The 15,790-nt window shown below is 39.5% G+C and overlaps 1 protein-coding gene across 3 annotated transcripts in view; it reads right to left on the minus strand.

Annotated features, from left to right (window-relative positions):
- Window positions 1-15,790, minus strand: part of LOC120469808 (uncharacterized) — an 82,174-nt gene that overhangs the window by 26,526 nt on the left and 39,858 nt on the right. For all 3 annotated transcript variants that reach the window (XM_089129661.1, XM_039659017.2, XM_039659009.2), the window contains one exon: window positions 902-2,545. In XM_089129661.1, coding sequence (XP_088985787.1) covers window positions 902-2,467 — 1,566 coding nt within the window. In that variant the 5' untranslated portion in view covers window positions 2,468-2,545. The remainder of the gene's footprint in view (window positions 1-901; window positions 2,546-15,790) is intronic.

Consider the following 15,790-nt stretch of genomic DNA (forward strand, 5'->3'; position numbering starts at 1 on the left):
AATCATCAGACATCAAACACTAACAAGACAAGTATAAAAGCAGTAATTTCAGCCCTATCCTAATTAAATGAGATGGGCTGAGCACGCTGGGCTGCTACTCGTATACAAAGACTCACATTCCTTCACTCTATGTTCAGCTGTCCATTCAATTAACCTTTGGAGCTTCCTAACTGCCCCCCTTATACACACAGAGTTGGAACACCCACTCCCCTCTCTTCCCATGGCACACACCACAGGGTGCCACTCCACCTTTTAGAAACAGTCTAAAAAGTGAGCATACCCAAAGCTCCACAAGCTAATGGAAAAACACAGGACTGTACTTCCCCCATCTTATATCTTGGGATTTTTAATAATGTACAGTAATTCTAGAAGCCCTGACTAAAACATCTTTTGTCTCTTTTCCAATGCACTAAATCATCTGTCAAAAATTTTAGACACATTGCAGTCTGTGAAAATAACAACTACAGAAGTCATCTATTGCCTGAACTTAAAGGTAAAGTGTGTCAGTTCTACACTGTTAGAGGCACAAAATAGTCTCATTCCACCCTGCTCCTGTAGTTTCACACTAAACTCACTCAACAGACAGAAAATGGCATGGTGGATAACTCGTACAAAAAGAGTAGCTAATGTTTTGAAATCATCTAAGAGCTACAAAGTTTACAGTTTGGAAAGTCAACGAGAAAATATTTTAACAGTGAAAAATGTTATCTGTTAAATCTTTATTCAATGTTTTTCCCCCAATTCTTTTTAAAAACACCTCAAGTCACACATTGGGAAACCACAAATCCTCAAGGTTACAAAACCCCTAAAGCTCATACTAAAAGTTGACTTTAATACAACCTGTCTGATGAAATATATGACATTCCACACATCAGTTTAACAAGGAAGTGATGGTACTCACATCTCTGCAGTGAGGCACGATACCACCAGTCGGCATCCCCCTTTGCATACGCTGTGGCAGAAGATGTCCATGTCCTGTGGCCGATGTCGGCGTTGTGGGCTGCATGCTAGCATTGCGGTATCCTCCCACGGCTAGAGGACCCAGTTTGGCCACAGAGGGATCGGGGTCAAAATGTCGTAATGGCTTGGTGTTATTGAAGGAGTACGGTTCTGTACCCATACCAGCTGCGGAGGTCTTGTTTAGTTGCAGCTGTGAGGGTTTTCCCTGCGCCTGCATGAGGAGCTTGAGGCTACTGGGTGGTGGCTGGTTGGATGTGATGGCCTTGAACAGCTGACTAGACATTACAGGTGCTTGATTATTTTGTGAATTAAAAAGATGTCCTTGTGTGGGAGGTTGTGTTCCTGGTTGACATTGCCCAGCTGGGCTCGGATGTTTATCTGGTCTGTAAGGAGGTGATGGTCGAGTGTTGTTTGATGTTGGGGCCACGCCAGGAAGATAACTTGCCTGAGAACCTTGGATTGCAGTGCCTGAAACTCCTGGTGGGGCATTTCCAGACAGAAGGCTGTTCTGGGGGCTAAAAGGGGGCTGAGCAATTGCTGGGCTGGCAAGCTTTTCTGGCCTGTAGGGTGGTGAAGGTCCAGTGGATGGGGCTGGAGCCATGCTAGAGATTAGAGAGCTCTGGGGGCTCTGAATATTACCTGCTGGGCTGAAGGGCTGCTGATGAGGTGATGAGTTAGGCAGTTTATCCCCTGGTCGGTAGGGTGGAGAGGGACCAGCCCAGGAAGTACTCTGCTGGCCCAATCCAGACAACCCCGACTGTGTAGGTGGTGGTCCCGCACTGTTGTTAGAATGGTGCTTACTATTCGAAGCCATTTGCTGAAGCTGTTGGGCCCGGGACACCTCATGCCAGTTGGACCCAGCACGGCTTGATAGAGCGGCAGAAAGCATGGGTGATCGTGCCTGATTTTGCCCTTGTGAGGAGGACGACGATAGGGGTGATGCTGAGAGTGGAGACGGAACAGGTTTGGAAGGGTGTGGTAGCGTATATGGTGCCCCAGCAGGACTTGGACCCACTTGGGGGGAACCAGCTTGAGAGAATCCAGGGGATTGAGTGAGGTGGGCCTCCAGGTGCGACTGTCTCTGTGGGGATCGTTTAGGGGTGCCGTTACCTTCAGGGTGGACGAAACCTCCTGCACTACTTGCCTGGTCATCACTTTCTTTTCCTAAGATCTTGTCAATGTCAAGCTCAGGTAAAGTGGGATCAGGATTCTTTGTAAGTTCATCTAAAATCTCCTGCAGTTCCTGTTCCACTGAAGGTGTGGCAGAACTCCCATTTGGGTTGAAGCCCCCTGAGGCTCCCCCAGTCCCCGGAGTTGATCCAGGACTAGTGTTCGGGGGTACGGAATACGGAGAGCCCAAATTGTTGTTGTTACTGTTCAGTCGGTTAGCTTCCAGTACACCCCCCTGGTTGCCCATCCCAGAGGGGAATGGGGGCTGAGGGTAGCTGGGGCCCATTGCCAGGGTGACATCCTCCAGACATAGTCGTTTGCCACCTCCCTGGGTCATAGACGTGTCAGAGACCCCGTTTAGCGATGCGGAACTCTCGACGGCCCCAGTCAATTTCCTCTTCAGGGATCCAGGCAGCTGTGGAGAAACAGAAAGACACAGGGTTTTTATAACTGCAAGTTATTAATTATGAACGTCACAATAAAAAAAAAAACATCAACAAAGGATTGCCAATCAACCAGAATTGTGTAACATCAGCTGATGGTATGTGACAACATTTACTAACAGTCTAAGTCTGGACATTCGCTCACATTTCTCAAGTATATATGTAGGTTTTCCGGCAACAACTTAATTGTGTTACTATGAGCCAACTGGTCTGTTACTGCCCACAAATGGTCTGTAGGGATCTCAGGGCTCTATCTTTCAAACATAACCAGTAGCTGGAATGAGTGTCCAAGTGCAGCTAGAAATCCTGTGGGTTTCATGCCACTGTTAACCTTATAGAAGATTGAGAAAGAGAGAGAGAAACGAATGAAGAGAGACCTCCTAAGAAACAGATTCTTGATGGGATGAATAATTTACTGTTACATTCCAGCTGCAGAAGAATGTGCAGTATTTTTTCCATTTTTCTTCTTCTGCATTCTCTCTATTTTATGTGGATTCTGACACCATTATCCATTTTAAAGCTCTTTCTAAGACTTGTGAAAGCCATTGGGAAAACCATTACAGAATATTGCCTTGTACATATCATTTCGGAAAAAAAAAACATTCTTGACAGCTCCCTACATTGTATCCGCTTAGATACGATACGATACAGGAATAAATAAACACTACACCTAACGCCCCTTCCCAAGAAGCTGGCTTGTGGACACTGCTAGTTCACTTCCTACAAAAGCACTCTTTCCTCTTTTCTCTTCCCTCATCCCCCCATTCCCCACCCCCTTTTTATCTAGGAGGTTTTCCCACATAGATTCCTCTCCGTCTAGAACAATGGAACTCTGGAGACACACCTTCCCCAGCATCGCCAAGCTGTCTGCGCAGTCCACCCTGCCGTGCGTATGTGTGTCTATGTTTGAAAGAGAGACAGTGTGAACACGTGACGTAAAGGAAGAGTGTCTGTGCATGTGTAACAGAATATGAATTAATGCAGCCTTCATTTTAGAGCCTGTATTCTCACTCACACACACGCACACACACACACAATCCTCTCTCTAATGGATGCCAATTTCATCCTGAGTAAACACATCAATACAGACACATCGACTGTCTCTCTCCCTTTCTCCCTCTCTCTGCTGGAGGGACGCCTTTCATTCGGTAGCGATCGGATTTGTCCCATTATGACTGACACAACCATCTGTCAGCACAGAGAAAGCTGGCAAAAGAGAGAGAGAGGGAGCAGACCTATCATCCACACTGCTGTGCATATTCCTCATAATTATGGCTGGTAAGGCATACATCTGATTGCATTGTTCTGATTCTCATTAAAGCTACACTGCATACACAACACACACACACTGAATAATACACAATCACACATGCATTCACACAGGACGCTAAACAAACAGAATGGTACAGTAATGAACAGAATGGTACAGTAATGAGAGGGGATTAATAAATTAGTGCAGTCTGAGTGTGTGTAATGGTAGATGTCAATAATTGGGATGATGGATTTGTTGGGTATTGAGATTAAAATAAAAGTCATCAAATAGTACCCAAAACCAAAGTGTCAATTAGCACAATGCCCAGAACAAATACTACCGCCGCCACCACCACCAAAACGAATAGAATTGACATTTTAGGTTTACACGACACAACGGACCACCAATAGTACAATGTAACCAATGAACACCAACAAAAAATACAAAAATGCACACTGGTATGTTTATTGGACATGATACCAAAACTATGACATCAGCTGATGTGAATGACATTTGGTTCCGTTAGCAATTATCGCATGTGCATTCTTCCATCACAACGCATTCTCACCCCAAGGCGTCACCTTTGACCATGCTTCAATATTTGACGTTTTAGGCGCCCTTTAGCGTCACTTACATGACGCGATCCTACGGCGTCATCTAACTGACGCTAAAGGAAAGCGTCAGTTAGAGGACGCGGTTAGGTTTAGGTGTGGGGTGGGGGTAGGGTATACGCGATCCTAGGGCGTCATCTAACTGACGCTAAAGGGCGCCTAAAGCGTCAGATATTGAAGCATGTCCAAATGCTTCCCAAGGCGTCAGTTAAGTGACGCCTTGGGGGTGAGAATGGGCTGTCCATCAATGCATACTGTACAAATTCTAACAGAGTTCCCTGATTTAATTATTCAGAAGCACAGCAATACCGCAACAGAAACCACAGCAAGACCAGTTTAGTTCGATTTAAAAGAATTGATTCATTTTGATTCACCAAAGTTTTGTTCATTTGTTCAGTAGTGAATCAATAACATACAGCTCAACCGGTTTAGTCTGATTCCCAAACAAATGGCTATAAGCAGTTGGTTCTTTTTAGCAAATCCAACACATACAGCACAATCAAACAACATAAATCGTTGCTTAACGACCACAGTACGATGCATTTTCGGAAAAATTAACTAGTTCCCAGAACTGTAGTAACAGTCACACATCTCATCTGTCATTCAACAATATAATCACTATTTTGTTCTTCATTGTTTTGCTTCATTATCGGATTTTGATTTAATAGACACAAACACACACACACACACAGCTGATGCGACTTCTGCAAAATCTTTTGCAAAAAAAACAATTGCACAAAGCAAGCCGATCCACTTTTCCATGTTGATAAGAGCATTAAATTGAGAAATCAAGAGACATTTAGCACAGATTAAAAAATGTGCGATTAATCGCGAGTTAACTATGACATTAAACTATGAATCGTGATTAAATATTTTAATCGTTTGACAGCACTAATATATATATATATATATATATATGCTGCTTCTAATTAAAAAGTCCATGTAAAATTATTATTGGCACTACTACTTAATGATCTTCTTATTCTCTAACTACTCAGTATACCCATTTCTGCATGTCCTTCGATGCTGTACTATGATATCTGTCTCTTCATTCCTCTTGTGTCTAGACCTGGCTGTCATGTCCACACACACACACACACACACACACAGCTTTCCATGACGGCTGCTATCGATCAACCTCTGCAAGTGCTGATTATTCAACCATGGTGTCCCTGTCTGTGCAGTCATCTGAAACGAATCAATGATTCAGAAGCTTTTGGCCTCTTCACAGATGCCAAGACAAAGTTATGGAATCTTTGACACGTTATTATTTTAAATGATTCACTCAGTAATTCATACGGAGGCAAAATGATTGATTAATGAAAAGTTAGTTTAACCAACAGTTTCGACCACGGCCATTAATCAACTAACCAGATTTCACAGACCAAAAATCTAAATTTATTTTATGTTATTATTTTATAACATTTATCATTACTGAATATGCAGTGACTAATTGGAAAAAAATAAATTCGACTCATTGAACATTGCTGGCTCCAAAAATATCCACTTTTAGTTTGAGGGAGCAGAAGGTTATCTGAGCAATGATTAAGAGGAAGATTTTGAGAAAAGCTTCGTACATTTCACTGTACAACAAGAGTTATTAAGGGCAGTCCCTCTTGTCAGAGAACACAGAAACAGGATGAGTGTGTGTGTGAGAGAGAAAGATAGAGACACAGAGTAGGGAAGGGAGAGGGTTTGTGCCAAGAGAAATAAAATGGGAGGGGTCTGGAGACTCTCATAGACCAACATAAACAGACCTAATGTGTGCGTGCCGGAAAACACAGTCAACCTCTCATTCGCTCACCAAGACAAACACCGTTGAAGAGATAGGCAGAGGTACAGATCCCTGTGGGGAAATTAAACCCCCAAATGTCATTGTTTAGTCAACTTTATTTCTTCTGTGGGACACAAAAGATGACTTTTTGATGAATATCCTGACCATTCATTTCAATATAACAAAAACGTGTATCAGATTTGTGTGAGAAACAGACTGTTTAAGTTGTTTTTCACTGAAAATTATGTTATCTGCACTTATTGGCACTTATCTTCGCACTTCATTTCATGAGAGAAGCAGCGAGATCAGATTTGTGACCAAAATGTTCTTCTGAGTCTGATATTTTCAATGAAACATTTGATACAGTTCACATCACATTCGCGGCCATAGTGGTTAACAGCTCAATGAGGACGATTATCTGTGAATATTCTAAAAAAATTTCTAAAATCTCAGTATGTTCTTCACCAAACTCCTATCACATGACCTGAAATATAGGCCATGTACAATATGGATCACTTAAATCGAATGTTTTTTTTTTGGGTCATTTTGTAGCTTAAAAGCCCCAGTTCTCATTCATTTCTGTTATTTACATTATCGTTCAAAAATTTGCGGTTGGTAAAAAAAAAAGTTTATTATGCTCACAAAGATTCCATTTATTTGATCAAAAACACAGAAAAAAACTTTAATATTGAAAACTGAAATATTATTAAAATGTAAAATATAGTTAATATATTTTAAAATATTTTATGAAAAAAAAAAATACTTTTTAAAACATTTAAAATAAATGTAAAATTGATTCCTGTGATGGCAAAGCTGAATTTTCAACATCATCACCCGAGTCTTCAGTGTCGGATGATCCTTCAGGAATAATTTTAATATGCTGATTTGGTGCTCAAGAAATATTTCTTAATATTTTCAATGTTAGAAAGTGTAATATACGCCGAAATACTTTTCTTTTTGATTAATTTAAGTAGCATAAAGACCAGAAAGTTCAAAAGAACAGCATTTATTTATATTTAGTAACAAGTTTTGTTTTTAACATGTCCTTGAATAAAAGTTGCTGCTGGAGACTAACAACCAACTCTTGCTTGTATACTTGTGTACTGTACGTTTGTCATCTTCGCTTTTTTCCCACAAAGCATTATTTTGCTTCGCTTCGGATATGATAAAGAGACACTTGCGTTGAGTGTTTGTGCATTTTAAGGGCGGAGCAACGAAGGAAGGGGTGTGTTTGTTTGGGCTGACTTCAAATATCCACAGTGTTTCTCAGAAATTGCTTACTGCACCTCTATGTCAATAACATTTCAGTAACAAATGAGAGGATTTTCATTTGGAACTTTGACATTTTATGCTTACACTGTTCTGCGCTTAAAGGAAAAGTCACAAAATACTCATAGCATGCAATTTAACAAGCGTTTTAAAGGGAAGAGAGGTGAAACAGGGTGAAAGAAAACCCCTCCTTTCTGAATAAGCCATCTCAAAGAAATCAGTGTGCATTTGTGACAGGGAGGGGAAAGGAAAACAAGCGACTTCCCAGCGCAAGTAAACGAATTTGTGCATATTTACACACAGGCGAACAAGAGAGCAAACTTACACGTGCACAGCTACGCACAGACCCGCATGCACACAGAGGTAGTGGCCCTGCTGAGATTAAAAGAGCAAGCTTTCTTCATTTATCTCTTTCCCCACTGCACTCTTTCTCTCTCTCTTTCTCCCTCCCTCCTTCCCTGTGGCATGTAATGGTATGCCAATCATCATTACTGTTTCCATTGTTGTGCCCTTAATTACCGCTGCCTCTGCGATGCCACTGTCATCTAGATATGCTAATAAACAAAGAATAGCCCGCCAGCCATGCGCCACTGCGTTAGAGTGAGCGTGCGCCGTGTGTATGTGTGTGTTAGTTGTCTTCTGCTCGGCTCTGGTTTCTCCCTCTAACTCTGTCTTTTGCAGCACAAACATAAACATTCATCTTGTACACACACAAACAAGATGACCTTGCAAATAAGCATTTGTTCAGATGTGACATCTAGTTAGATAAATGTTAACCAAGAACTAACTATTTTTGTCACTATATTAATGATAGTTTGCCAAATAAAGTGTTAAATTCGTTTACATTTATGCTATTAATCGAGACGTACATTTGATCAAAACTGAACTTGTGATATTAGCATTGTTAGCGCCAAGTAGTCTACATAAACTTGAAATGCAAATATCTTCCAATCAATAAAACTAGTCAACTACAATAGGCATAATGAAAAGTAGATTTCTCTATTATATTTGACACATGAAGCTGGAAATACAATACAGCTTGATTAGTAATTCATCTCAAGAAAGAGAAATAAATCTCCGCAAATAAACGGAAGTTTCACATAAAAAGGACCACGCTGATTTCGTTCAAGCTTTTTGAAAAGGATAGACAAAATGAGTAAAATGTCATTTTGTTCTACGTTGTGGATAATAAAACTCAGGAAAAACATAATATGAAAATCATAATGGAACCGTGAAACTTTTATTTGCAGGATTCTTTGATGAATAGAACGTTTAAAAGAATGGGATTTAGTTGAAACACGTAAAAAAAATTGTAACGTTATAAAAGTTTTAAGTTTAATTTAATTGCTGTATAATGGTGACATATTTTTGTGGGCGGAGCTTAGGTGGAGGCAGAACGATCCCTCTGGCCGCTTCACTAACGCTAGTTAGCAAGGATTGTTAGCTTGTTTTTTTAACAATGACTGGAGAAAATCCAATTTTATCTTAATGTGCAAGGTCATTCAGTGTCCAGGACCGCGATTGTTATTTCCAAAAGTTATTTTTAACGACAGAACCAGATTGGCCGACCCGTAGCCGGCGTCTGCACGCTCACTCAATGCATGGACGACCTGACAGGATTAACGTTACGTTACCTCGTCTGAGTGGCCTGACTTCTACACCTGCCTTATAGAGAAACCGATCATAAAGAGAAACTGAGGGCATATAAATCTTTAGATGCCTATATGGTCCTGTACAAGTGCTGTATACAAGTATTTAATTTCTTCCCCCCTAAAAAAAATCTTACTGAGCCTGAACTATTGACCTCTAGTGTAACACTAAAAAAATGTATGTACCCTGTATTGCCAAATATTTTGGCCGATACTAATAACCGATAACTCTTTATATTTTAAAGCCGATAACTGATATATTGGCCGATAAATCTAAATCCAAATCCACTTTTTTTATATAATGTTTAAGAGCCTGATTACAAAAACAAAACTCTCACCATTAAAATCCATGTCCCAAGCACACAATTATAAAAGTGTTATAATTTTATTCTTTGTGCTGTAATTGTAATATAAATGTATTCATCATAATTGTATGTACTTGCTTGAATCATATTTAATATTTTTTATAGGCTTTAATATATATGCCAAAATTTCTTATCAGGCCGATAACGCTAACCCTAATACCAACCAATATGGTGGCCGGTATATCTTGCACCCCTAAAGGGAAATACCTAACAATCTCATTTAACATACATTTTCTTACCCAAAGTGACTATCAGCACATTTATTGCAGGGATTCTTCCCTCCAGAGCAGCCTAGGGTTATGTGCCCTCGCTCAAGGGCACACTGGCGATGAGGGATCCCAGTAATTCTGCTGTTCATGAACCACTAACCGACTGATTACTAGCCCTGATCTTCAATCTCTAAGCTACCACACCACCCCCATAACACAGAAACCTGCAGTGCTGTTCAAATCCTAATTAGAAAGCGATAATTGTGTGGATAATTAAATAAGTAGATAAACTGATTACGATTTGTGCAATCATTTACCTTGAATCTAATCTAAACACTAGTCTGGCTGATTTAGCAACCGTCATAGCATATGATTGAATATTACACCATAACTGTCTCAAGCATTTCATATGTGTAGCCTATTTGCAATCAGCTTTTATTTATTCCTACTACCATTTGACAGCTATGTATATCATATCTCTAAATCGTACCTATATATGACAGTGTAGAATCTATATATATAAATATAACAGCCTGGAGTCCTAACAAACCACGTTTTGTATAAAAAGGTTTGTACATACAAGTCGTAGTATGTACGTCTGTAGCCGAAATGTATGTTAACACAGTCATAGATGATGTGTGTGTGTGTCCAGATGTGTAATGACAGGTGGGATAGGTTTCAGACAGGATAAAGAGGATTAGGAGAGCGGGGAGTGAGCCCTTTACCAACACCCCAGAGAGCGAGAAAGATGGGGATATCACCATTAAAACAAAGAAAGACATAATTTTTTTTGCTCTGTCTGTCGACCATGCAGATTCACACTCAAAAAATGTCCAAGAAGTGAACCAATCGGCATAAATAAAGACATGTTCACCCCTCTCACACTTGTATATCACCTTAAAATAATACAATCCCACCTCCTTGATATTGATTTGTCAAGACATTAGTCGGCCTACAGGTCATATTGACCATGTGACCAAATCACACTCTGCTCACTGGGTTTATTTCTCGTTCACCCCCACCATTCAGAAGAAAGTCGATGTCTATATATTACAGGCTTGAAATGAGCGCGCAGCAGTTGGGCGACACATACAAGCTCATGTGTGAGAAGTAGTCCTTGAATTCTCATCAGGAGTGAGATTTAGATAACTGGGGCACTTTTACTCTGAGTCACCGCTTGTTTTTCTTTCCTTTCTCGATAATCACTCTCATACCGCTCTCGTACGTGTGAATGTTTGTTTGTGTGCCTTTAGGATGTTTTTCCGGTTTTGATTTCAGTAAATGACGAGCAACAAGTGACAGAGAGATCAGACAGAGGGAATACCCTAAACGCTCTTTCCGCTCACTTTCTCTACACTTTCGTAATGAGAATCTTTGCTTTCCAGTAAAAATATCGAAACAGTAAAACAAGATAAAGAAACACCTTGTCATACATTATTAATAAAGAATGTCAGTGGCGTTTTCCAGCGAGAAATATTCCAATTTCTGTGGCATATGCTTTCTAATCATCTTTTTAGAAGATAAAGTTCAATTTACCTGTTAAGCAACACAGCATAAAATATTAAGGCTCGGTTAATTTTTTTTTAAAAAGTCTCCAAAAAGTCTTAATATCTTGCACAGTTTTGCTTATTAGCTGAATTTATCTTGTTAATTGTGTTAAAAATATGTTTTCACTGAAAAACAAGACAAACATGCTCATTAAAATGAACATTTTGTAGTTTAAACACATTGACACCAGACCAAGCCGTTCCATCGGTTATTTTTCTCTAATAAAAGCATGACTGTTATTTAATTTACTTATTGATACAGAATAACAATCCTAATCACAGAGCTAGAACGATGAACACACACACACACACACAAACAGTCTCTGAGTGCCGGAAGGTCTGAGCGCTCGTTGCTGTGTTCAATGAATGTCAATGAACTTGCGAGGAACGAGCGAATGAGAGGAGAGAGACAGATGCACAGCCTTTTCATAGTGAAAGATAAACGTAGGACAAAGACAAAAGAAAACGGGAGAGAAAAGAAATGCAAGACAGCCCGTCTTTGTTTGGATATGCGTGCATGTAGGCACATCTGTGTTCACGCAGATAGGAAGTGTTCATTCAGTGTGTGTATGTGTGTTTTTATGTGAGCTGCATTTGTTAGTCATCTTGACCAAACGTACAGCGATCCCTGTTGTCTTCCTCAGCCCGTTTTAACGTCCATCCGAGCACTTTTATTAATAAAACAGGAGAGAAATAGAGAGTGCGTGAGAAAGTGTGTGTGTGGCTATATATAAGAGCAGCTGCAGGGTAGGGCTAATTTAGCAGCTCTGCTAGTCTCACTGGACACTCCAGCTGCGTCAAAGCAACGACACACACACACACACAGTTTATCCCCCTCCTGAGCAGGAGAGAAAGAGCAAATAGACTTAAAGGAAGACACTCAGTTTTGTATGTCTTCTTCAGATAAGAAAAGGCTTAAAGAGAATCAACTCACTAAATCTTCAGAATCTAGTCTCCAAAACACACAAAGGAGACAGAGAGAGAGACGGAGAGAGCAAGAGAGAGGGAGGAACAGAGGGAGTGAACAGATACTGTATTCATTTCACACTTGTCAGCTGCGAGAGCAGAATCAAAATGAATACAAGGCTGAATGAAGAATGACAGACAATCTGAAAGCAGTAAGAGAGAGAGAGAGAGAGAGAGAGAGAGAGAGGATGGAAACCGCTGATCCTACTGGAGAAAAAAGAACAAGCTCTTCCAAAATAATAAGCAACCTACCATTCATATTCCCTTTAGGTCCACAGAATGTTTGTCAATGTTTTTTAAAGCAACATTTTTTGGCCCATTCATTAGTTTTTTTTGTTGCTGCTGTGCCTTTAATGTTTCATGAAATACTGTATATATATTCCTTTTTTCCATTTTTAAATGGAATGTGGCAATATTTATTATAAATGATTTATATGTGCACATCATTATTATTTTAATATTCATCTGTCCTCATAATCTTTAATCACTCCCACTTATCATCATCATCTCTCCTCTTCTTTGATGATGCGTTTACTGGCACGAGGGAGGGACAACCTGTCACTCACATGACATCACAGCAAACCACAACCATCCAATGAACCAAGCAATCCCCAATAAACAAAATCAAGTCCTGCCCTACATGTCTTGTCCGAGAAGCGTTTCACTCAGATAAATGATCGCAACTTCCGTTTCATGCTGACTTTATAAGCTCCTTCATAGCTTGTGTGAAATGACCAGGGCCCATAAACATAGACTTTCTCACATATTACTCTTAACATTAGTCCTTTCTTATTTCCTTTTTACTTCACAGTGACTGGGTGGGCGAAGCTTCTGAAAAAGAATGAACATTGCTGACGTCTAAATGTCGGGGGTCACGTGCTGATGCATCCGGACCGTTTGACATTAGAAAGTTGCAGAAATTTCAATAAAATAACTAAAGTTGCATCCTATAAACTGTGAATTTACACTATTTCACTGTTTTCTGCCATAGAGTATGAATTTTGGATGACATGCTGTCACAAAATGAAATTGAACACTCTTCACAGTAATTATACTGTAAAATGCCATAGACTATCATTCAAAAGTTGAGTCATTAAGATCATCACTGCATTTATTTGACATCACTGCATTTATTTGACACAAATACTTTAAATTTCACAATTTTACTGTATTTAAAAAAATAAATTATGGCAAAGCTGAAATTTCAGCAGACATTACAGTTCTGAAACATTTCTTATTATTATTATTATTATCTGTGTTGAAAACTGACTTTGATGAATAGACCATTTCACAAGATGTAAACAACACTGGTCCAGAAGCACTTCCTGTTTCAGTTTGTAACTGTTTTCTTTATTTCACATGTAAAGAAAACATCTTAAAGATGTTTGTTGAACTTTTTGATTCAGTTTTAAATGTTCTGTTGGTTGTATTTTATCCCAGCTTTTATGTAGAGTTAAAAAAACTGAAACAGGAAGTGCTTCTGGACCAGTGTTGTTTACATCTTGTGAAATGGTCTATAGAAAGCTCAAGAGAACATGATTTATTTTAGATATAGATTTTTTTTGTAACATAAATGTTGTTCAAAATGACCACAAAAAGTGTTCAAAATGACCACAAACATTACAATGGCAGTGTATGTGAATGGGATTGAATAAATGGCACATCACATTGCAAATAAATACATTATGAACATTTTCCCTCATCTATACTGCTATCCTTATTCATCAAATATGTGAAGACAGAACCGCAAGCAAAACCAAACACAAAAGGTCAAAGGTCATGACCTTTTAAACTCCATAATGAGCTACTAGACCAAATGCTCTCATTCACAAATGGTAGTCAGTGTATTCAGGCACGACATAGAGATTTTAGCGAGAGAGTGTGTGTCTATGCCCAGCTGCTTTACTGTAAGCCCGGCCCTCTGGGAAGGCCCCTTGAGTGTGACTACCCACCCCTACCTCAATCTCTATCTCTATCCCGCTCTCTCTCTCTCTTCCTGCAGTAATGGTTTAATGGCAGATTACAGAGCCTCTGAGGGCTGAATGGAAGAGTAATAAAATAAATGGCTTTGTAAGGGCCCTTCCCCCACAGAGAGCAGACCATCGCTGAACTCCACAGTCTCGAGAATCCCTGCAGGACTGCCCAATATCTACAAACCTCTGCAGACAAGCACACATATACCTTTTTTTTTCTTTTAAACTCATTCAAATGGATAGACCCGTTAATATCTTTTATGTCTCATTCATCAGTGCATATTGCACTTCCGAATCCATTTTCATAATCCGCCAACTGTCCACAAGCTCTCAGCCTTAGAAATTCAATTATTTTTAGCCTTTATGCAACCATAAATACACTAAAATGTATCTAAAATGTAAAATTATGTAATACTATGTTTTTGGTGCTAGTTTTTGAAGAGCCATTAAAAATAACAAGGAATATATACACACACATACACAAAGCATGGCGGCTTTACCATTCTGTAAGTAAAAAAAAACACAATGTGATATGCTTGTTGATTGAAGACGCTCATATTCTTGCAATAGGCCAACAGGGATTTGTTACATAAATATTTAGTTCAGTTGCTTCAACACTTGGTGGATATTTATCATCTCTACATAAAAGTCACATTCGCTAACGGAACTGAGTAAACTCAAGTGATTGTTCACTCTTAGAAGAAATGGTTCTATTTAGAACCAGAAATGGTTCCATTCCCCGCTTCATATATGGAACTCCAAAATGGTTCTATATAGAACCATTTTTTGTGGTAAAAGGTTCTATTGGCCAAGTATGGAACCCCAGGGTTCTATATAGAACCCAGAGGAACCCTTTTTTTAAGAGTGTATAGAACCTTTTAGGGGTTCCAAATAGGTGGCGCCGATAGAACCTTTTCTTCCAAGAGTGTATAGTGGTCAACACGTTGGAACATAGATAATGTCTTATGGGGTCAGCAAATTTTTTGGCCCAGATCTAATCCTTTATTCACACGCAATTCGCATGTACAAAAACTTAAATACACCTCTTGTACTGTATGTTTAACATAATTTTCTTTTCTAATTGAATTTTTTTTTTTTTATATATTTTGGGGGCATAGTAAAAAAAATCATATTAAAGAAAAAAAGCCTCAACCCCCAAGGAAGTTTAAAAAGAAAATATTAACCAAGCAGTAATATGTGTTGAAGCAGTTGTTCAAATATTCCTTATTTATCTTAGACACTCTTATTAACTCCCATTATTTACTCACTTATGGGAAGAATGGGGAAAAGTGAGAGTCCATTTAGAAAACTCAATATGGTTTGTTCCAGATGTCAGGATATTAGCAGGGCGGATTGACCGGAGGAAACTCCCTTTCATAAAGACCTCATTCATGCCCATGAAACACTAGAGCGCACGGTGGTTGCGTGTGTTATATCCTTCACAGCCAACAAAAGTGCACACACCAACACATGCACAAACAGTAAACACATACAGACACTGAAAACAGACGCATATTCACACTTTAACCCAACTATGAGTCACCTTGAGGTACTTTTAAGGATGGGGTTTGTGTGTTTGTGGGCTGAGTTGGGGGATGGGGA

The sequence above is a fragment of the Pimephales promelas genome, chromosome 1, assembly GCF_988280905.1.
Source record: "Pimephales promelas chromosome 1, fPimPro1.hap1.1, whole genome shotgun sequence".
In the NCBI taxonomy this organism is placed as follows: Eukaryota; Metazoa; Chordata; class Actinopteri; order Cypriniformes; family Leuciscidae; genus Pimephales; species Pimephales promelas.